At 40.8% G+C, this 23,160-nt stretch overlaps 1 protein-coding gene across 1 annotated transcript in view; it reads right to left on the reverse strand.

Annotated features, from left to right (window-relative positions):
* SNX30 (sorting nexin family member 30) overlaps positions 1-23,160 on the reverse strand; it is a 105,002-nt gene that overhangs the window by 37,319 nt on the left and 44,523 nt on the right. Inside the window, exons 2-4 of the mRNA XM_060014313.1 lie at positions 21,894-22,085; positions 10,835-10,945; positions 170-328 (exon numbers count right to left, since the gene is read on the reverse strand). Coding sequence (XP_059870296.1) covers positions 170-328; positions 10,835-10,945; positions 21,894-22,085 — 462 coding nt within the window. The remainder of the gene's footprint in view (positions 1-169; positions 329-10,834; positions 10,946-21,893; positions 22,086-23,160) is intronic.

Raw genomic sequence — 23,160 nt, forward strand, 5'->3', positions numbered from 1 at the left:
GAAACCGTGCCAGGGCCGATGAGCACCAGAAACAAAACCAAAAAAAAACAAACCCAGAGCAATTCTATGACACCCACTACGGGGGTGGCTTGTGAGAGATCAAAACAGCTTTTAAGAAACAGCCCAAAGAATGCTAACCTGGGAGAGGAACATGAAAAATTCTGCTTACCTTAGCAGTAAGGAAAACATTAAAGTGTTCATTGAAAGAAAGCACAGGATGATCCGTAATTCTTTTCAGGAATTTATCCAAAGCTTTTCTTCTGGTCTCCACAAACTCTTCTGAAAAACGATCCACAACACCTTTTACCACAAACTTCTCAGGAAGTGGCTACAATGACATGAACAAAAATATTCAGAGTAACTGATAAGGAAGTGCAGAGAAAAACCAGGCTAGCAAATAAGTCCTAGGACCATCTGTCAAGAACAGTCTTTCTTCATCGGTCAGATCTTTATGTAGTCATCAGTATAAATATTTCTGAAAAAAAAATACCCATGGAGTAAATCACAACTACCCAGTCAATTTTATAATACAAGAAATGAAACAGTAGAGCATGGTCCCTGGAACACAGAAAACAGTCAGTTAACGTCTACCGGTAAATCGGACGGTATAGTTATCTTTACGTTGCTTGATGCACAGGTGATATAATGGGAAAGTTAAGGCAAGATAAGAAAGAAAGGAAAGGAGTCAGACAACATCAGCCACACAAAAATTTATTTAAATATCTTAACATCCTACTCCCAGTTCAAGGGGTAAAAGAATTCGGTGAATGAAAAAATAAGTACATTAGGGAAACCCGTGTATCTAAAAAAATACCTTTTCTAAGGCAATTTTTTTGTTTAGGTTTATGCTTAAAGGTTCTTAATAATATAACTTCCTTTACTCCTCACTCAAATAAATCTCTCCATCGCATTTACTCTGAGCCAATATTGTCGGCAATTTAAAACTACCTGGCTTCCAAGGGATCCTTGAGCTTTAACCTATTTCCACAGCAGCTTGATTAAAAGGCCTTCCTCATTACTGCCACCACAGGGAAAGAGAGTATCTGCTAATGCACAATTAGAAAATGTTTTGGTTATGAAATATTAAAAGAACATTTATATTTAAAAAAGGGCAAATGACCCAGTAGACATTTCTCCAAAGAAGATGTACAAATGGCCAAAACGCACATGAAAAGACGCTCGACATCATTAGTCATTAGGGAAATACAAACCAAAACCACAGTGAGATAATCATTAGAGAAATGCAAATCGAAACTACAATGAGGGGCTTCCCTGGTGGCGCGGTGGTTGAGAGTCCGCCTGCCGATGCAGGGGACACGGGTTCGTGCCCCGGTCCGGGAAGATCCCACATGCCGCGGAGCAGCTGGGCCCATGAGCCATGGCCGCTGAGCCTGCGTGTCCGGAGCCTGTGCTCCGCAACGGGAGAGGTCACAACAGTGAGAGGCCCGCGTACCACAAAAAAACAAACAAACAAACAAAAAACTACAGTGAGGTATCACCTCACACCAGTCAGAATGGCCATCAGCAAAAAAACCTACAAACAATAAATGCTGGAGAGGGTGTGGAGAAAAGGGAACCCTCTTGCACTGTTGGTGGGAATGTAAATTGATACAGCCACTGTGGAGAACAGTATGGAGGTTTCTTAAAAAACTGAAAATAGAACTGCCATATGACCCAGGAATCCCACTATTGGGCATATATCCTGAGAAAACCATAATTAAAAGAGACACATACCACAATGTTCAATGCAGCTCTATTTACAGTAGCCAGGACATGGAAGCAACCTAAGTGTCCATCGACCGATGAATAGATAAAGAAGATGTGGCACATATATACGATGGAATATTAGCCATAAAAAGAAACGAAATTGAGTTATTTGTAGTGAGGTGGATGGACCTAGAGTCTGTCATACAGAGTGAAGTAAGTCAGAAAGAGAAAAACAAATACTGTATGCTAACACATATATATGGAATCCAAAAAAAAAGGGTTCTGAAGAACCTAGGAGCAGGACAGGAATAAAGACGCAGATGTAGAGAATGGACTTGAGGACATGGGCGGAGAAGTGTAAGCTGGGACGAAGTGATAGAGTGGCATGGACGTATATACACTACCAAATGTAAAACAGATAGCTAGCTGGAAGCAGCCACATAGCACAGGGAGATCAGCTCGGTGCTTTGTGACCACCTAGAGGGGTGGGATAGGAATGGTGGGAGGGAGACGCAAGAGGGAGGAGATATGGGGATATACGTATATGTATAACTGATTTACTTTGTTATAAAGCAGAAACTAACACACCACTGTAAAGCAATTATACTCCAATAAAGATGTTAAAAAAAAAAAAAAAACACAGTGAGATACCACTTCACACCCACTAGGATGACCATAATAGAGACAGAGAAAGACAGGAAAGGAAAGAACAAGTGTTGACGAGGAGACTGAAAAACTGGAACAAGCATTTAAGTCTGCAACCTCCTTAAACTCTGTAATGTGTGAAAATAGAGATTTTTTTTTCTTTTAAGTTATAGACCCCCAAGCGCACACACACACACACACACACACACACACACACACACACACACACACAAATGCTGAAATAAATAAGATACAGGAACACGGACTTAGGCAATGTGGAGACCTAAGCACTTAGAGTGAGAAAGCCAAGAAGCAACCCAATTTATAACACGAAAGCTTTCAAATATTTAGGAATTGGCAACACCAGCACTGCTGGAAAGGAAGCACTTCGGTATGAGAGAATTCAACAGCCTCGACTTGAAGAGCTTTGGAAAGCCCTTATGTTTTAGATCTCAAGAGTTAAGACTCTACTGGGTGCCACCTTTGCCTCTGTGCCTCAAGTGGCTGTAGAGAACAGCCCCCTCCCCAAAGCTAACTACTCCATCTGTGTCCTTGACCCATTAGTTTACTATCATGCACCTTGTCACCATCAATTAATTATACCTTCTCTACTGTTTATCTTCAACATCCCCTCATCCAGCTCTATTCTGAGTCTACAAAAACATGGTTGGTTCTCTTTCTACCTGAAGAAAAAAATATCTATCTCTCGACCTTACATCGTCTCCACTCTCCTTCCTGTCTCATTCAACCTTTTTGAAAAGAATCATTTACCTTTACTTCCACTCTTCCCCTTGATTTCTCAACCCCCAACCTTTCTTCACCCCAAAACGAAGCCATCGTTGGTACTGCCTTCAATGCTGCGTTTCTCTGCCCTACCCCTGCTTCACGTAGAAACCACTCTTTTAAAGATGATCAGTGACTTTGTAATTACCAAACCCAGTGGATATTTTTATCTCAGGAGTCCTGTTGGGCATACTCTCATTTGCCTATGCTGAAGAGGACTCAGGGAAAAGGCCTAATGAGCAAATAAGTAGTTAGGTATGCCTCATTTCACGTAACAGATAACCTTCTGAAAAGAGTTATCCATTCTTCAGATTTAGTACATTGAACTTTGTTTAATGAATCAGGGGAGCTTGCTAGTTAAAGGAACCCTGGGGTGAATCCTTCTGCGAACAGAATTTCCTTCTGTAATAAGCATCATTATTGCCAAATGTACATGGCTTCATAAATTTGTTTCTTCCTATTTCAAGCTTCCTTAAAGCGATATACCTACTCTCTGCCTCACCCTTATAATTACCTTCTGGGTTGTCTATGCATAGGAATCTGGATTGCTGGTAAAATCAAGGGCATCTACACTCTGTAAATGAAATAATACAAGTGAAGAAAGAGTTCAACACAGCTCCCAGCACATGGTAGATATCGAATGAATGCCAACTATTTGTATTAATTGGTAAATACTGAGAACAGAAAGCAAAAAAGGGAAGTGGACTAAACATAAAACTTCCACATGTTTTAAGCCAAAAAAATTTTTTTTTAAATCACCTGGGATACCATTCTGAACCCACTAGGATGCTATAAAAGAAAAAAAAAAAAGGAAATCACAAGTGTTGGCAAGTATATAGAGAGGTCGGAACCCTCATACCTTGCTGGCGGGGATGTAAAATGGCACAGTCACTGCGGAAAACGGTTTGGCAGTTCCTCGAAAACTTAAACATAGAGTTACCATGTGATCCAGCGATTAATTCCATCCCCTGGTATACAGCCAAAATAATTGAAAGCAAGTTTTCACACAAAAACTTGTACAACAAATGTTCAAACATTATTCATGATATTTGGGCTGGGGAAAAGAGGGGATGGGAAGTGATTACTTAATGGGTATGGGGTTTCTTTTTGGGGTGATGAAAATGTCCTGAAATTAGATGGTGGTGACTGCAAAACATTGTGAATATAATAAAAGCCACTGACTTATACACTTCGGTGAACTTTATGTTATGTGAATTTTATCTCAATTAAAAAAAAAATGCAAGGATGGAAGCAGATGTCAGAGAGGAGAGGAGATGCAATGCTGCTGGCTTTGAAGAAAGAGGAAGAGGTCTGAGCCAAGGAATGCAGGCGGCCTCTAGAGACTGGAAAGGGGAGGAACAAATTCTCCCCTAGAGCCTCCAGAAGGGACACAGCCCTGCCTGCCGCCCCCCCCTTTTTTTCTTTAACATCTTTATTGGAGTATAATTGCTTTACAATGGTGTGTTAGTTTCTGCTTTATAACAAAGTGAATCAGCCATACATATACATATATCCCCATATCTCCTCCCTCTTGCATCTCTCTCCCTCCCACCCTCCCTATCCCACCCCTCTAGGTGGTCACAAACCACCTAGCTGATCTCCCTGTGCTATGCGGCTGCTTCCCACTAGCTATCTATTTTACGTTTGGTAGTGTATATATGTCCATGCCACTCTCTCGTTTTGTCACAGCTTACCCTTCCCCCTCCCCATATCCTCAAGTCCATTCTCTAGTAGGTCTGCATCTTTATCCCCGTCTTGCCCCTAGGTTCTTCATGACCATTTTTTTGTTTGTTTTTTAGATTCCATATATATGTGTTTGCATACGATATTTGTTTTTCTCTTTCTGACTTACTTCACTCTGTATGACAGACTCTAGGTCCATCCGCCTCACTATAAATAACTCAATTTCATTTCTGAATTAATTAATTAATTAACCTGATTAATTAATTAATTAACCTGATTAATTAATTAACCTGATTAATTAATTAATTAACCTGATTTAATTCAGGTACTGGAAAGTTCAACTAATGATTCACTATTTATTAACTTATCTACTTGGTAAGCTAAAAGCATATATATTTAACAGTATGAGAAAAAGGAGCCAACTAGAAAGTGAAGTTAGACTTCTTACTGATTATTTCATATTAAGAAAAACAAATGCTGCATTACAAATCTCTTCCTATTAATTCCCATGAGTTTACCACTACCCAAAACAAAACTGGGTCCATAATAAATACAAATGCATCCTTCCAGCAAAGCTCCCTTCATAAAAACTGAAGCAAACATTAAATTTCTAAGTGAAATCAAAAACTAAAGACTTTAATAAATGTATTTGCTTCATCTTCAAAATGTGCATCCACTGAGTCATGAAATCTCTCTGCTGTGTAATTATTTGTGCCCCAGTAAATGAAGCGGTGTTAAAACCAACTTCTGAGACAAAAAATACATTAAAAAGCAAAAACCACGTCACAATGAAGACTCTCTGGTGGCTCCAACTATTAGATTACAAAGAAAACCAAAGTGAATTGCCATTATGAGATGACAAACATAACACATCCAGCACAGTTCTAGTTTTAGGTTGGCATTTGAAGAACATATGATTATTTCTTTCTGCTTTTAAAATTCCAGAAAAACAAAGCCATATAAAAATAGAAAAATCTGTTGCAGCACCAGAACATATAAAGGTACTGTTAACAGGACAGAATTTGTTAAAGACACAAAGCAGAAAAGATTGGATTGAGAGAAAAATCCATCAGTATCAACCATCTTGTGACACGACTCAGGCAAGGGAACAGTCGGCTAAGGAAGTAAGGGGTTGGATTTCCCCAGTAGAGCCCCAGAAGCTGCCAAGTTCAGAGCCACAGGGGCTGGAAACAGGGCAGGTCTCAGGACAGCCAATGCGGAGAGGCAGATGAAAGAACTTGGGGCCTCCCCAGAACCACAGTCTGGCTGGCTGTTCACCTACAATTTCACATGGCTCCAGTGAAGCTCAAAACAAGTGGGAACTTTATCTCCATGCTCACAACGTAAGCAATAGACTCTGAAAGCTTCGGAATTCTCACATATTTTTAACCACGGCTATAACTAAAATTGGCAAAAAGAAAAACCCACAGAAAACCCCAAGAACCCACCACCACCCGCCATTCTCCAACTGATCCAAAAGATTCTAAAATTCACCGGAAACACAAAACGTGCAAATAGGCAGAACGTCTCGGGAAACAAAGACTACTGTGGGCATAGATGGGGGCTTATCCAATCAGATGATGAAACGTTCTGTAAACTTGTAATGATTCAGTAGTGTAGCAGGGACACCACACGAAACAGAAAAGAGATCGATGAACCAAAGTGTTCAGAAATAGCCCCAAAATGTACAAAGCTAATGCATGACATAGTCTAATACACAAACGATTACACCGGCGACTGATTACTCCTAAATGGTTCTGGAACAACTCACCATCTGAAAAAAATAAGATCCTCCCATCTCGCATCAGAAAAAATTCTAGATTTAAATATAAAACATGAGAACATAAAAGTAATAGAAGAAAATACAGAACATTTTTTTTTTTTAACATCCTAGGTTAGAAACAAGCTTCAAAGCCAGAAACTGTAAGGGAAAAATTAACTTGGCTGGGAGGGAAGGGATGTTATCTTTCATGGAGTCAAGCTGAAGACAAAAGACAACTAAAGAAAAAAATAGATATTCTCAACTGGGTTAATTTCCTTCACAGATATGGAGTGTTTACAAACCACTAAGAAAAAAAATAGAAAAATAAAGAGGCAATTCATTAAAGAAATGCCAACATTCAATAAAGTCATAAGAAGATATGTAGCTTCACTGGTTAAAGAAATGAAAACTAACTGTATAAAAACAAACTCAAAACGGATTAAAGACCTACATTTTCTAAAAGCTAAAATCATAAAAAATTTTAGAAGGGACTTCCCTGGTGGCGCAGTGGTTAAGAATCTGCCTGCCAATGCAGGGGACACGGGTTCGAGCCCTGGTCCAGGAAGATCCCACATGCCGCAGAGCAACTAAGCCTGTGTGCCACAACTACTGAGCCCGTGAGCCACAACTACTGAGCCCATGAGCCACAACTACTGGACCCGCGTGCTTAGGGCCCATGCTCCGCAACAAAGAGAAGTCACCACAATGAGAAGTCCACGCACCACAACGAAGAGTAGCCCCCGCTCGCCGCAACTAGAGAAAAACCCGTGCGCAGCAACGAAGACCCAATGCAGACAAAAATAAATAATTTAAAAAAAGATTTTTAGAAGACAACATAGGTGTAAAACTTTATGACCTAGGAATGAGCAATGGTTTCTTAGCTAAAACACCAAAAGCACAGGCAAACAAAGAAAACATAGGTAAAGTGGACTTCATCAAGATTTTAAAACTTGGTACTCCACAGGGCACCATCAAGAAAATAAAGAGACAACCCATTAAATGGGAGAAAATTTTTGCAAATCATATATCTGGAAAGAGATTAGTATCTAGATTATATAAAGAACCATTTTAACTCAACAATAAAAAGACACAACCCAATTTTAAAATGGGCAAAGGATCTGAACAGATATTTCTCCAAGGAAGATAATAAAGGTACATTAAAAAAAAATTCAACATCATTAGCTGTCAGGGAAATGCAAATCAAAACCACAAAGAGACACCATTTCATACCCACTAGGGTGGCTATTATCAAAAAGAAAGATAATAACGGGTGTTGATGCAGACGTGGAGAAAATGGAACCCTCATACACAGCTGGTGCGTACGTAAAATGATGCAGCCACTTTGGAAAACAGTCCGGCAGTTCCTCAAAAGGTTAAATATAGAGTTATACATGATTCAGCAATTATATTCCTAGGTATAGACCCAAGAAAAATGAAAACATATGTGCACACAAAAACTTGCACATGGATGTTCATAGCAGCATTACTCGTAACAGCCAAAAAGTGGAAACAACCCAAATGTCCATCAAAGGTGAATGGACAGACAAAATATGACATATCCATAGAATGGAATGTTACTTGACAATAAAAACAAAGCACTGACACATGCTACGACATGAATGAACCCTGAAAACATTATGCTACGAAAAAAAACCCAGTCACAAAAGGCCATTGTGTATGATTCTACTTACATGAAATGTCCAGAACAGGCACATCTATAGAGACAGGTAGAGTAGTGGTTGCCAGGCAATGCGGAATATAGAGGATTTGGAAGCAACAGGCAAGAAGTAAGAGGTTTCTTTTGGGGGTGATGAAAAGGTTCTAAAACTGATTGTGCTGATGGTTACACAGCTCTATGAATATACCAAAAGCCCCTGACTTGTACATTTCACATGGGTGAATTGTATGGTATACTGAATTATACCTCAATAAAGCTTTAAAAAAAAAAAGAAATGAGAATTTAAACAATAATTATGTTACATGTTTACTGGGTCTCCATCTGATAGTTAACTCCCCTGGGCAGGAGTCCCTTGTCTATCTTATTACCCTTCATCTTCCCAAGGGCAGCAAAAAGGCCTAGTAAAAGGACCAAAGTCGATTATTAATAACAGATACCTCCCAGCAAAGCTGCTGTAAGACGAATTTCTCTGGGGGTGGGGGGGAAAGAGTTTGTTTGCAGTCTGACTTTCACGTTTACGTCAGAGATGTTCTCCTACATTAAATCTCTCTCCACCGCAGATATGCACTAAAAAGTTATCAAGAATTTAATTCTCTAGATGTTTCTACTCACTGCTTTTACCCAGACCATAGGAAACCAGACTTAAAGATACTCTGGATCCACCATGGGCATTCTGGAGACTTCCATTCTCTCAGTTTTGGCTTCAGTGTCTATGCGTGAGTCTACTACGTTTCACCAGCAGGTGTCGCTGTCTAACCTTTGGTCTTTAAGTACCAAACTTCATATACTCCTAGTTGCCAGGAAGTGCTGCATAATTCCCCTCATGCATAGTGTGGGCTACACATAAAAAGCAACTTCCTTCCAGTACAGTACGGAGAGGGAGAGAAAAAAGAGTAACTGTACAGTGGAAAAACCTGATGAGCACCATCTCAAGTCAGGTGATCAAGGTTAACATCAACAGTGATAAAATACTGTCAATGATAGTATATACCCCTCATATGATGTAATGAGAATGGTACCTCACCCCTGTGCTTTTCCTCCTCAAAACACATCACCCCAGGCTAACTATGAGAAAAACATCAGACAAATCTCAACGAAGGGACATTCTACAAAATGCCTGCCTGGTACTCCTCAAAACTGTCAAGGTCATCGAAAACAAAGAAAGCCTGAGAAACTGTCACAATCAAGAGGAGCCTGGGACCAAGGAGACATGACAACTAAATGTAATGCGTTACCCTGGATAGGACCCTGGAACAGGAAAAGGGCAGCAGGCAAAAAACGAGGAAATCTGAATAAAGGACTTTCAGTCAATAATAATGTTTCATTACTGGTTCATTATTTGTGACAAATGCGCCACACTAATAAGCAAAACTGGGTGTAGGGTCTATGGGAATTTGCTGTACTATCTTTGCAGTAACTCTGTAAATCTAATACTGTTCTAAAATAAAAGTCTGTTTTTAAAAACTTCACTAGCTGCCAATTTTGCCACATTAAGATTTTGAGGAATAGTTCCAACTGTTTAAAACTATAGTTTCTTTTTTGGCATGTTTTGAAGTGATTAGAAGACAGAAAAGCAAAACCTCAGGCCTGGAGAGCAGAGGGAATAGGTGGGGTGGGGTGGGGGGGCAGTGGTTTCCCTGAGAAAGAATGGAGCCCCAAGCAAAACCCATCATCCCCATCACAGCACTAGCAACGTGGCCACTTCTGCCTTGAAAACTAAGAAAACTGCTAGTGCGTTCACAGCACAGTCAGCCTTTTCCAACCATGAAGGGAAGACTAGAAGATGCAGTGGTAGCAGGAAAACTGGCAGTGCTAAGAAGTTACCCAGCCAAGGTTTTTCCTGAAAGATAAAGCCCTGCTGAAGAGTTTTATGATCCAAATTGCCCCAAAGCCCCAAAGCCCAAGAAACATCTGAGGTCTAAACAGTTATTTACACTAAAATTAAAAAGTAGAAAAGTACTCAATACATGTTGATTTTAAGTAGTCTTCTAAATTTTATTTGCTCTAGTTTTGTTTTTTAAAATGTGTAGCTAAAATAACAAATAGTATGCTTCTTCAATAAATAGTTAACTGGCTTTTGGTTTGTTTTCTTAAAGGAAAAACTGTGGTTGAGTGGATCGTGTGCTAGATTCCTGCTCTCAGAATTACCCACGTCTAAAGAAAGCCCAGCCAGCTGTAATCGGAGACATCTTTCTCCACCTGGGGGCAGCTATCCAAACCGCAAGAATGGAGTCTAGGAAGGGTGGAACAGTCTTTAAGGAGGCAGCAAATGAGAATTAGGATTCTCCACACCTCAAAAAATTGTTATAATAAAAGTGAAAAATTGTTATAATAAAAGTGAAAATCTAACCCAACCCACCCAAGAAACCAGCATACTGTAGAGCGAATCAGAAATCAAAACCCTGAAGGTGAACGGTATTATACAGCATCCATAAAATGTACATTTGATGGGTGAATCTGGTATGAAATGTAAGGTAGAGTTCATCCATAGTTTAAAGGGTGAGAGCTGAGTGAACACCGTCAGAAAAGAGAAGGCAGGAAAAGTGAGTAACAAGCTGTACTGACTTAGTACCTACGGGAATGAGATGAGTGGGCTGGGATTCTTCCAGTTTGTTCCTCAACCAGTCAAAATCCTGGTATCTTCGACGAACAGAATATTCTGGCAGGTCAAACTCCACCCGAGTACTCTGCAAATGAGGACAGTGGAACAAAATCAGGGTAAGGGAAGAGTAGCATACCTTGGCAGAATGGAAGGAAAAAAGCTCTCTTTGAATAACCTGGGCAAGAACACACTTTTCTTCCACCAAACGCACCAGCCAAGTGGCAGGGCTTACCAACACGGAATGACAAGTCCGGGCCACGGGGTGCAGTTAAAAATTTCAAGGATCTAGAATGAAAATGTCGAGGTTTCATTTCCCCCTATCTCAGGAAATGGAACTATCCCTCAGAATTGTGCTTGGAAACATTTGATTCATTTCCTCCAAGTTTAACTCTGAGAATTTCTTTTAGCAGAATAATTCCACTGAGGATATTGCTACTGAATCCAAATCTGTGAATCTGTTTTAAAAAAAAAAAGTCTCCACCGTCTGCTAAATATGCTGACAAGTTTTGCCAAAGGCAGAGGGGAAACAAGCAAAAAGTAGAGATAACAGATCACCTGCTCATTTAGGAACCAGACTAGGTGAAAACAGAAAAGGTTTTGCCCACTCTTCCATATTCTGCCAGGACCATAAGCTTGAAACTACATTGTATTTTAGATGATTTTTTAAATCTAGAAGGAAATAATTGTAAAATATCATTGTATTGCAAAAAAAAAAAAAATTCCCTGAATTTAAGTTTTCTGAAATGTGATTGCAACACTTTGATAACAAAAACCAATATTAAATAAAATTAATTTATACCAAAGCAGGATTTTTATACATTAATTTGCCCAAACCAAAATTATGTCTCAGATAAGCCGTTTTTCCTTGTGAGGGTACCGACTATATGACCGTCACAGTTCTCAGAGGTTAAAGCACAAGATAAAAATGGTTCAAACTACATTTTATAAATTTATTGATATCTTTCAAGCCAAAAGTCTGTTTAAATCCATGGAACCAAGAAAATCTTAAAAACACACGAACAAGGGACTTCCCTGGTGGTGCAGTGGTTAAGAATCTGCCTGCCAATGCAGGGGACACGAGTTCAATCCCTAGTCCAGGAAGATCCCACATGCCGCGGAGCAACTAAGCCCGCGAGCCACAACTGCCGAGCCTGCACTTTAGAGCCCACGTGACACAACTACTGAAGCCCACGTGCCACAACTACTGAAGCCTGCGTGCCTAGAGCCTGTGCTCTGCAATAAAAGAAGCCACAGCAACGAGAAGCCCGCGCACCACATGAAGAGTGGCCCCCGCTCGCCACAACTAGAGAAAGCCCGGGCACAGCAACGAAGACCCAACGTAGACAAAAAATTAATTTTTTAAAAGGACAGTAACTTAAAAAACACATGAACAAGAGTCATCCCTCAAAGCAGCAGCCAGTGAACAGCTTTGGCATCAAAAATTATGATTTCATCCTTCCCAGAAGCCAGGCTCACGGTCTGAGCAAAACTGTGAAGTTAAAGGACTCAGTCTTGGACTAAACCCCAACTAACAATCTTTCTGCCTCTTCTCCCCTTTTCAAAGTTTCACACACCGGCATACGCCCATGAAACACAACCTTCCCGTATGATGCAGGGGTAGGGGTGGGAAGACATGGGGAAATTTGTTTAATTTAGGCATTTGTGATTTATTAGAAGACTCCCCAAAAGAATTAGCATTTCCGAACTAGAGAGACAGAGAGAGAGAGAGAGAGAGAGAGAGAGAGAGAGAGAGAGAGAGAGAGAGAGAGAGAGAGGGAGAGAGGCAGAGAGAGGGAAAAAAATAAATAGAACAGGTAAATCCAAATCACTACTGATGGATCTTTAGGCATAAGGGTGACAGAAATATTGGCAGCAGTAGCCTGGCACTCCTCCTGAGGCAGGGGCATGAGCAGTCCTGGCATCCCTGAGATGCCACCAAGCCTCCCGGAGCCTCAGTTTCCTCAACAGTAAGGAGGCAGTTTGGAAGGGGCATTCTTCAAGACCGCACGGAGTCCCCCAGCAGATTCTGTCTGGGGACTTGTCGATGATTATGGGCTCAGGAAAGGTCGATTTTGAAGGGTGACAAATGAATGCAACTCATTTTCATGGTAAACAGAACTAATAGAGGGCTCTACTTTCTGTCCTCTTCTGTCACATGATATCCACTGGTTGTTCCTCTTTATTATGGCTTGCAAAACCACTTCATTAAATTATAGTCTATGGAACATTTCTACTCTAACTTTGAAATCAATCTTTGGTAACTACAAAAAGCAGTGTGTATGATAAAACACAAGTTTTGTTTCTGCTGTAACCAATTTCACTTTCAAGCAACTGCTTTTTTTTTCCTTCTATTTATTTAGGTTCGACACACTTATTTTAAAACTTCAGGAAGATTAAAGAAATAAAAAATAAAAGATCAGCCATAATCCTTCTAAATGGAGATAAATGCAATTAATATTATGGTTTATATCTTTCCATGTTTTTTTCTATGCACAGGCACTCATGTTTTCCTATGTCTCTTTAATATATCTTGGACATCTTTCTGTGTCAGTAAGTTCAGATCTATCTTTAACACACATGGAGATACCATAATTAAACCAAATCCCCACTTAGGTTGTTACCAATTTTTCAATCAATAAACCATACTACGGTAAACATCACTGATAATACTCTTGAAATTACGAAAGAATATGCATGAAAGAGTATACGTATCTTTAATCGACAAATTGTTTCCAGTTACAGACTGATTTATATTCTTAGCATATAGTCTCAATACTGAGACTATTTATTTATTTATCTTTGATGGAAGTATAACTGAAAAATAACATGTCATCTTTGTTTTACTTTTGTTTCTTTAATGACTGTCGTGGTTGAACATCCTTTCAAGTGTTTGTTGGCTGTATATTTTTCTTCTTTTGTGAGAAGTCTTTTTATATATTTGTGAGTCTAGTCTTTTCCATTTGTGAAAGCTCTTTACAGCGATCTACCTATCATAACTGCCAAATGGCTTTTATTATACAGAATTTTAAAATTATTAGTCAAATTCATCCATTTTTTCCCTTTATGGTTGCTACTTTTAGTGTCATTGATAAGAAGTCTGTCTTCATTGCAAGCTTTTGAAAATATTCACCTGAACTATCTCCTTTATTTATGGCATACATGTATACATATATATAAAATTGCTGCTATGCTACTTCTAGGAATCTATCATTAGAAAATCATTTTTAAACTGTGGCAAAGATACCTGTTATAATGATGTTCACTGCAATATTATTTAAAATAACAAATTCAAAGCAACCTAAATGTCCAACAATTAAAAAACAGTCAGGGAAATTATGGTATATTTATTCTATGGTTATCAGTAATCATGTCTGTAAAACATTTTTAATGACAAAAATGCTTCAGTAATAGTTTGAAGAAAAACAGCAGGATATAAAATTAATTATACATATTTTATGATTTCATTGGTGTTGAAATTTTCGACATAAAAAGTTAGAAGAAAAATCTAGGACTTATGATGACAACTTTACATTCAACTCTATTTCCAAACTTTCTAACATTCTTATACAATACTTATAGTCACACACACACAAAACTCATTTTTTAAAACAGCTCCTTTAAGGACAGGGGATTTAATAAATCAGTAAAATTTGTTTGATGCTTTGGAAAGCAATAACATAAAAAAAAACCATCATGAAAGAGAAGGATGCTCACACTCTCTGACCTGATAATTATTTTACTTATTTTTACCACCACTTGTTCTAGAAAAGATAGAGCGATATGTGGAATATGATCAAATGACATAAATTAGAAGTAGGTGAGCAAGATAAAGAAAAACAAGGACAGAGAGAAAAAGTAGAGCTGGGAACGAGGCTAGCAAAACACACTCACCTTGGAATTCTGCACACTTGTTAAAATTGGGCCACAGACATTACTGTGAATTTCTGGAAAGAAATCTAGTCCGTTATAGGACATACAGTGCTCATAAAATATGCAGGCCAATAAAACCCCAACTATGAGTCTGTAGTAAGATTTTCCTCTGTGAAATTCAGGGTCTGACTTAGAAAGAAAAATAAAGTACTAATAAGTGTTTATCTCTATTTTCTAGTATCTGTGGTAAACAAAACAATAAAAAAGGAAGTGCACACCCACAATTCCATGACCAGAGGCGACCACTTTACAGTTTTGTTCTGTGTCCTTCCTTACTGTGTTCCAACTCTAGAATGCCCCACCAAGATCATAAGGTCATTCGTACACACCTAAAGTCAGGTCTACAAACAGGTAACCGAGCACAAGAGTTGTAATGAAGAACATTCATTCTCACCACTGCACCCTGTGAATATCTCCTTGGTCATCTCTAGGCATCACTGCCAAATTTTGTTAAGTTTAATACGTTGGAAGACCCAGCACGGAGCCACAGTAAAATCAATCCCCCAGGAGCACATCCAGTCCCCTGGGCCTCACCGTCCCACAGAAGAACTCCTCTTTATTCCCTAAGAGCTGATGGGTCCAGTGACTCTGGCCTGGAGCCTTTCCCAAGCATTTTCAGTCAACTGAAAAGTTGATTTTACAGTCAACTCACTCTAGAGAGGCTTTGTCTCTATCAGAAATGCCATCCGTCCAGGCCACAGCTGGGTCCTAACAAGTCTGAGTAACCCCCTCCCCCCGAAAGAGAACCTCTTCCCTTATCAAATATCAGCCAGCCAGCCCCATTCTGTTTCAAAGCCCTGTAGCTCTCAGAGCACCCGTGAGTGATGCTGCAGAGTGTTCCGGCCTCCTTCTTCCGAAACGAGCTTCCATTTATTTCCTCCTCCTCAGATCTTCCCACCCAGCTCTCTGGAACACCCGTCCCGTAAGTAATAACGTCCTGTGGTTCCTCAACCTGCTCAAATTCTGAAAGCTGGCTCTCCCGAGAATACAGCCCCCTTGCTGTCCCATCAAGTGGAAAGCTGCTGGTGTTCTTACATTTCACAAACCTCTAAGACCAAGACCAAGAGTTGCTGTTGAGGGCTTCCCTGGTGGTGCAGTGGTTGAGAGTCCGCCTGCCGATGCAGGGGACACGGGTTCGTGCCCCGGTCCGGGAAGATCCCACATGCTGCGGAGCGGCTGGGCCCGTGGGCCATGGCCGCTGAGCCTGCGCGTCCGTAACCTGTGCTCCGCAATGGGAGAGGCCACAACAGTGAGAGGCCTGCGTACCGAGAAAAAAAAAAAAAAAAAAAAAAAAAAAAAAGTTGCTGTTGACATCCTGCTCCCTCCACACCACTCCTCCCACCCCGGAAAATCCTTTCAAGGCTCATGCCATCAGGTTACAGACACCTCTACCTCTCCTCACACCTGTCATCTGCTGACACCTCTGGCCTTCCTCCTGATTCCCCTGAGAGCACCTCGTTCTCGGGCTTCATAACCTGGGTGCCCTCAAGACGCAGGTGGTTCCCACACACAACACCCACTGCTAAGCCAGCTACACCTCACTCCACTGCCACGGCCTCTCCACAGACTCTGTCATCACACAGAAGTTCACACATCTCCCTCTCTAACTGGCACCTCCTATATTTCGGACTCTTCCAGCTCCCAGTACCCCTGGTTTTTCAGCCTCGGGACCTACAGTTCTTGACAATCCATCCACTCCTGTCTTTACTTTCTTCCTTACTCAGCATCAATTCCACCAACCATCACTTCAGCATCTTACTTGCCCACATCCTGAATGCCCCTTCCACACTGTCATTCATACAACTCTGGCAAAAATGCAACCACCTACTGCCTGCTTTTCTAGACTTAGGCACAGTCTGGAAGAAAAACAAAATCAGGGAGACACACTGACTGAAGCAATAAATTCTACAACTGGACGCGCAACACTGTCAAACAATCCCTTGATACTTCCTTAGTCAACCCTCTTCCCCATTTTCCCCATACTTCCTTAGTCGGCTCTCCGTGAGTTAACGCGAAGCCTGTAGAAGTTTTGAAAGCTTCTAAGCCCCACTTCGAAACCTCCCCCTTCACTCTTCACGAAGACCTCATCATCTATTCATAGAGAAAACTGCAGATATAAGCAAAGAACCCCTCAACATCCTGCCACAAAACAAAAACAAACCACTTCCCTTCTTCCAGAAACAATGGGAAAAGTATGCTTCCCCCAAGAGAGGCCACTCCCTCCCCTCCACTTCTGCCGGGGACACTCTCCGCCCACCTCCTCAGAGGCTTCCATCCTACTCTCCAACCTTCAACCCACAGTCTCCTCCACCAACAATGGCCACGTGGCACTTAAACAAGTCTCTTTCACCCTTAAAAAGCAAACAAAATGCCTCTCCCCCTCAAAGCCACATCCCCTCCTCCAGCTACTGTTCTCTCACTCACTTTCACTGCCAAACTACCAACACTCACCACGTCTTTTCCTTACTTCCCACTCATCCTAACCCACTGCGCACTGCTGTACCACCACCCCAATGAAGCTGCTCTCACCGTAGTCATCAATAACCTTCTCATCATTAAATCTAACATTCACTTTGTAATTCTTACATATAACTTGACCTCAGCAGCATTTAGCCTGCGTTGACCACTGAGACACCTGAAAAGAGGAATTAATTGGGGCATAAGCCTAGGAGATGACTATCTGGCGATGGGATAAAAGACAAGAGGAGGACGGCTTCCAAAGGGAGCTGAGGGCTGCTCTCTGTTTCCCCAACCTCCAGTCTATCTGCACATCATCATCAATTTCAACAGTCAGGCCATGGTAGTAGATGACCGTGCTGGTGGGGGGGGGTGGGGGGTGGGAGGGGCGGTGCGGGTTACTTTCTGGAAAACCATGTCTTCTGAAAGCAGAGCACAAGACAGATCTGGGTTCAAGACAGATCTGGGTTCAAGTTTTAACACGTATTAGTTGCATGTCTTTGAGCAATTTTCTTAATATCGCTGTGTCTTAGTTTCCTCATTTGCAAAAGTTAAGAATACTACCAGTACCTACTTCACGGAGTGTGAGGATTAACTGAGGATATATTTAAAGCACATTTATTTTAGCACAAAATAAATGACAGCTCATCCACATGGCGGAGCACTACTGCAGTCTTAGAAACAATGGCATAAGTGTGCTCACTGGCATTTACTAGCAGAGGAAGACATTTGCATTGTATTAAGTGAATTGGCCGCAAGTAAAATACTCATTTTTGTGAATGGATAGAGACAAAAGTTCAGAGAATTATAAATGATTATTTCTGGCTGGTGAGCTTGTAAGTGTTCTTTTATTTTATTGTTTTAGCTTACTTGAGTTTTCCAATTTCTCTATAATGAGCACATATTACTTACATAAAATAAAATTTAAAGGGTTTCTACTGCAAAAAAAAGTACAGCATATGGTAAATGCTCAATAATTAGCTATTATTGAGATGTTACTTTCTAGACGCCTACAGAGAAAACTGCCAGGATCTGCCAGCCCTGAGAAAGCCTCTCTCCACCACTGGAGAGAGAAGACAGCCACGCCTTAGACCTCAGTGGGGAACACTTTCCCCGCGTTGGCTCTCAGCCCTAGGCTCATTTTACCTCAGGCAAAAGCAGCTCTGTACTTTGTCCAGCTTTTGTCATCAGGAATCTGAATCAGGCCTGGGAGTCAAAGCTCAAAGTCATAAAGTAAGTATTTGTACAACCTCGTCCTCTGACCATTAACTTTGCTTGAGAAGCTCAGCAGGAGTGGGGTGCTGGGACAAGATCAGGAGTTTGGGACCCTGTGTTCCCGTCTGTCCTCTCTCTCATCCCCACGCATCCCTACACGTCCTTTAATACAACACTCAGAAAAAAGGTTCCAGATGCATCACCAACGTATTAAACCTGGTGTCACTATTTGAAACAGGAAAAGAAAAGGACTCTGGTTTGAGATCAGAAGTGGAATTCACGGTAAGAAGTAAAATTTAATCCTGCAACAAGTTCACCCTTAAGGTGCTGTCCTCGAAGCCAAGTGAAAATGTGGGACTGGAACTTGGAAAGGTTATCCTAAGACATTATCTGACTCAGAGGAAAAGAGACAGAAATAAGAGCACAATGGAGAAAGGGGAAGGAAGGACAGAGAGACAGCAGAGGAGAGAGTGGTGAGCTGCAGCACGGGCATCAGCCTGAGAATCCGCTGACAGGGAGAGAAACTGCAGGGTGGAGGACAAGCAGGGCTGGGGAAGCATCAAGACAGGTGAGCACGGCTGTGCCAGGCGATCACCTTGACATTCAGCTGTTTAGAGCACAAATTCAAGAAAAGTGTGTTTTGCATTTCACTGACTACAGGGTACAAGTTGACACTAGGGAGAAAAAAATAAGTAACTGGAAATGATTCATGGGGGGTATGTATATCATCCTAAGACCTCTGAGGATATAATACACATCTAAGCACCTAGCAATGTTGAGAAATACTACCCAGTGCCAAAAGAGACAGGGGCAGACTGTGTGAGCGCATATGCCTCTGCACACATACAAATTTTCAAATGTGAACCAGGTGTGGAAAAGACAAGGCAGTAATATAGTGGTACAAGGCAGAAAGTTAATAAATATTAGTTCCCACTCTTTTACTCCTCCTCTCCCTGACATTAAGACTAACTACCTGTATGCAGAAAACTATAAGACACTGATGAAAGAAATTAAAGATGATACAAACAGATGGAGAGAGATACCATGTTCTTAGATTGGAAGAAACAACACTGTGAAAATGACTATACGACCCAAAGCAATCTACAGATTCAATGCAATCCCTGTCAAACTACCAATGGCATTTTTCACAGAACTAGAGCAAAAAATTTCACAATTTGTATGGAAACACAAAAGATCCTGAATAGCCAAAGTAATCTTGAGTAAGAAAAACGGAGCTGGAGGAATCAGGCTCCCAGACTTCAGACCATACTACAAAGCTACAGTAATCAGGACACTATGGTACTGGCACAAAAACAGAAATGTAGATCAATTGAACAGGACAGAAAGCCCAGAGATAAACCCAAACACATATGGTCACCTTATTTCTGATAAAGGAGGCAAGAATATACAATGGAGAAAAGACAGCCTCTTCAGTAAGTGGTGCTGGGAAAACTGGACAGCTACATGTAAAAGAATGAAATTAGAACACTCCCTAACACCATACACAAAAATAAGCTCAAAATGGATTAAAGACCTAAATGTAAGGCCAGACACTATCAAACTCTTAGAAGAAAACATAGGCAGAACACTCTATGACAAATCACAGCAAGATCTTTTTTGACCCACCTCCCAGAGAAATGGAAATAAAAACAAAAATAAAGAAATGGGACCTAATGAAACTTAAAAGCTTTTGCACAGCAAAGGAAACCATAAACAAGACCAAAAGACAACCCTCAGAATGGGAGAAAATATTTGCAAATGAAGCAACTGACAAAGGATTAATCTCCAAAATTTACAAGCAACTCATGCAGCTCAATAACAAAAAAACAAACAACCCAATCCAAAAATGGGCAGAAGACCTAAATAGACATTGCTCCAAAGAAGATATACAGATCGCCAACAAACACATGAAAGGATGCTCAACATCACTAATCATTAGAGAAATGCAAATCAAAACTACAATGAGGTATCACCTCACACCAGTCAGAATGGCCATTCATCCACAAATCTACAAACAATAAATGGTGGAGAGGGTGTGGAGAAAAGGGAACCCTCTTGCACTGTTGGTGGGAATGTAAATTGATACAGCCACTATGGAGAACAGCACGGAGGTTCCTTAAACTAAAAATAAAACTACCATACAACCCAGCAATCCCACTACTGGGCATATACCCTGAGAAAACCATAATTCAAAAAGAGTCATGTACCACAATGTTCACTGCAGCTCTACTTACAATAGTCAGGACATGGAAGCAACCTAAGTGTCCATGGCCAGATGAATGGATAAAGAAGATGTGGCACATATATACAATGGAATATTACTCGGCCATAAAAAGAAAGGAAATTGTGTTATCTGTAGTGAGGTGGATGGACCTAGAGTCTATGATACAGAGTGAAGTTAAGTCAGAAAGAAAAAAATACTGTATGCTAACACATATATATGGAATCTAAAAAAAAAAAAAAAAGGTTCTGAAGAACCTAGGGGCAGGACAGGAATAAAGACGCAGACGTAGAGAATGGACTTGAGGACACGGGGAGGGGGATGGGTAAGCTGGGACGAAGTGAGAGAGTGGCATGGACATATATACACTACCAAATGTAAAATAGATAGTTGGAAGCAGCCACATAGCACAGGGAGATCAGCTCGGTGCTTTGGGGCAACCTAGATAAGTGGGATGGGAGGGTGGGAGGGAGATGCAAGAGGGAGGAGATATGGAGATATACGTATATGTATAGCTGATTCACTTTGTTATAAAAAACTAACACACCATTGTAAAGCAATTATACTCCAATAAAGATGTTAAAAAAATTGTAAAAAGACTAATTACACCAGATTATAATCATGTTCTCATCACAGACCTTCAGGTTGATACAATGGTTGATACAATGATTAATAAATTTCAAGAGTAATGAGATATTAACATCTTAAACAATATCATGATAGAAAATAAGTGAAAGTACGGGGTTTAAAAGTTTCATTTGAGGGCTTCCCTGGTGGCGCAGTGGTTGAGAGTCCGCCTGCCGGTGCAGGGGACACGGGTTCATGCCCCGCTCCGGGAGGATCCCACATGCCGCGGAGCGGCTGGGCCCGTGAGCCATGGCTGCTGAGTCCAGAGCCTGTGCTCCGCAACGGGAGAGGCCACAACAGTGAGAGGGCTGCGTACCGCAAAAAAAAAAAAAAAAAAAAAAAGTTTCATTTGAAAGACTGTAGTACAATTTCTCCTTCATTTTAAGGTTAAACGAAAAAAAACTTATGCATAATCCTTTTAAATCTGAATATATCCACTCTCCCAAAAAGCTACACTCACAATTGTCATAAAGGTGAACAGAGTTGTACAAAGGAAGGGAAAAAGGAAAGGCAGGAATCATGGCGGTAGGACTTCAATTCTCCAAGACACTCTAGACAGGGGGAAGATAATAAAAAGACCTACTTTGGTGGTGATCCTGTAAGTGATGTAGGTCTCCATCGTACAGACATGCTTCTTGGGATCATCAACCGTGACAAAGAGGTCTCTGGTCTCACCATCGATGTCATCATCAAGCTGTAGTCTGTTGAGAAGGGAAGATGAAGAAGCCGGACTTGCAGGGCCTGCTGGAGTACCGCCGTTGGGCAAAATGAGATCCTGAAAGAAGAAAAGAATCATCTTACAAAGTAGCTAAAAACACACACCTGGAGAACACCAGCAACAGCGGCTGGTTTAGCCCAACCAAGAAACACCTCTAACTACAAAAATAACTTTCAAAGAATCTGATCCTCTCCTTACCATTTCTTAAGTGAACGAGTCTTTTACAACCAAGAGAAACACGACGGGCAATGCTCTACACCAAATCCCGTCGATTCACGTGTCAGCAAGCGCTGCAGGAAGCAGCAGTTCAAGGACAGAGAACATGACAGCCACCACCGGCGTCAGACTTCGACAGAGAAAGAACTCCTGAGCACACCACATTGTCTCTTTTTCCCACTTTCTCAAGACCGCCACTTGGGCCCAGGTAAACACTGAGGGGCCAGAACCCTCTTAGATATCCAACACATTTAACAACCTAATCAACCATCACAAAGAGACAGCTAAACGTTACGTGCCTCCTGGAATAAGTTCACACCACCACCTACGAAGCATGCTTGCCAAATATGCTGGCTATGAGTCCTGAACAAATCTCTAGACACAACACCAATTTATAGGCAATACAGCAAGAGTGAGGAACATGTAGAACAAGTACTGCGAGGACGCAGTCAGTGGCATCTACACAATGTGAAGCTAAAGAGAACCGAAGACCCAGTTTCTTCAATAAATAAATAAATTGTAAGGAAAAAAGAAATACAGAGTTGGAAAGAGCACCTATAGATGTAATGAAACTTAAGAGACCTATCAACAACTGCAGTGGGTCATGATTAAAACACAGGGTTAAAAGACTTTGAGACATTCGGGAAATTTTGAATATTGATCAATTATTTGATGACATGAAGGAATTATTAGGTGTCATAATGGAAGTATTATGATTTTACAAAGTCTTCATCTTTTAGTAACACATAACTAAAGTATTCACAGATGAAATGATAGGATGTGTGGTATCTGCTTCAAAATAATTAAGGTCAGGTAGTTGGGATATAGATGATACAAGATGGCCCAAAGCTGATCACTGTTGAAGCTGGTACTTGCAGGTTCACTATAAATTCTCACCTCTTCTGTATGTGTTTAA

The sequence above is a fragment of the Delphinus delphis genome, chromosome 6, assembly GCF_949987515.2.
Source record: "Delphinus delphis chromosome 6, mDelDel1.2, whole genome shotgun sequence".
Classification (NCBI taxonomy): Eukaryota; Metazoa; Chordata; class Mammalia; order Artiodactyla; family Delphinidae; genus Delphinus; species Delphinus delphis.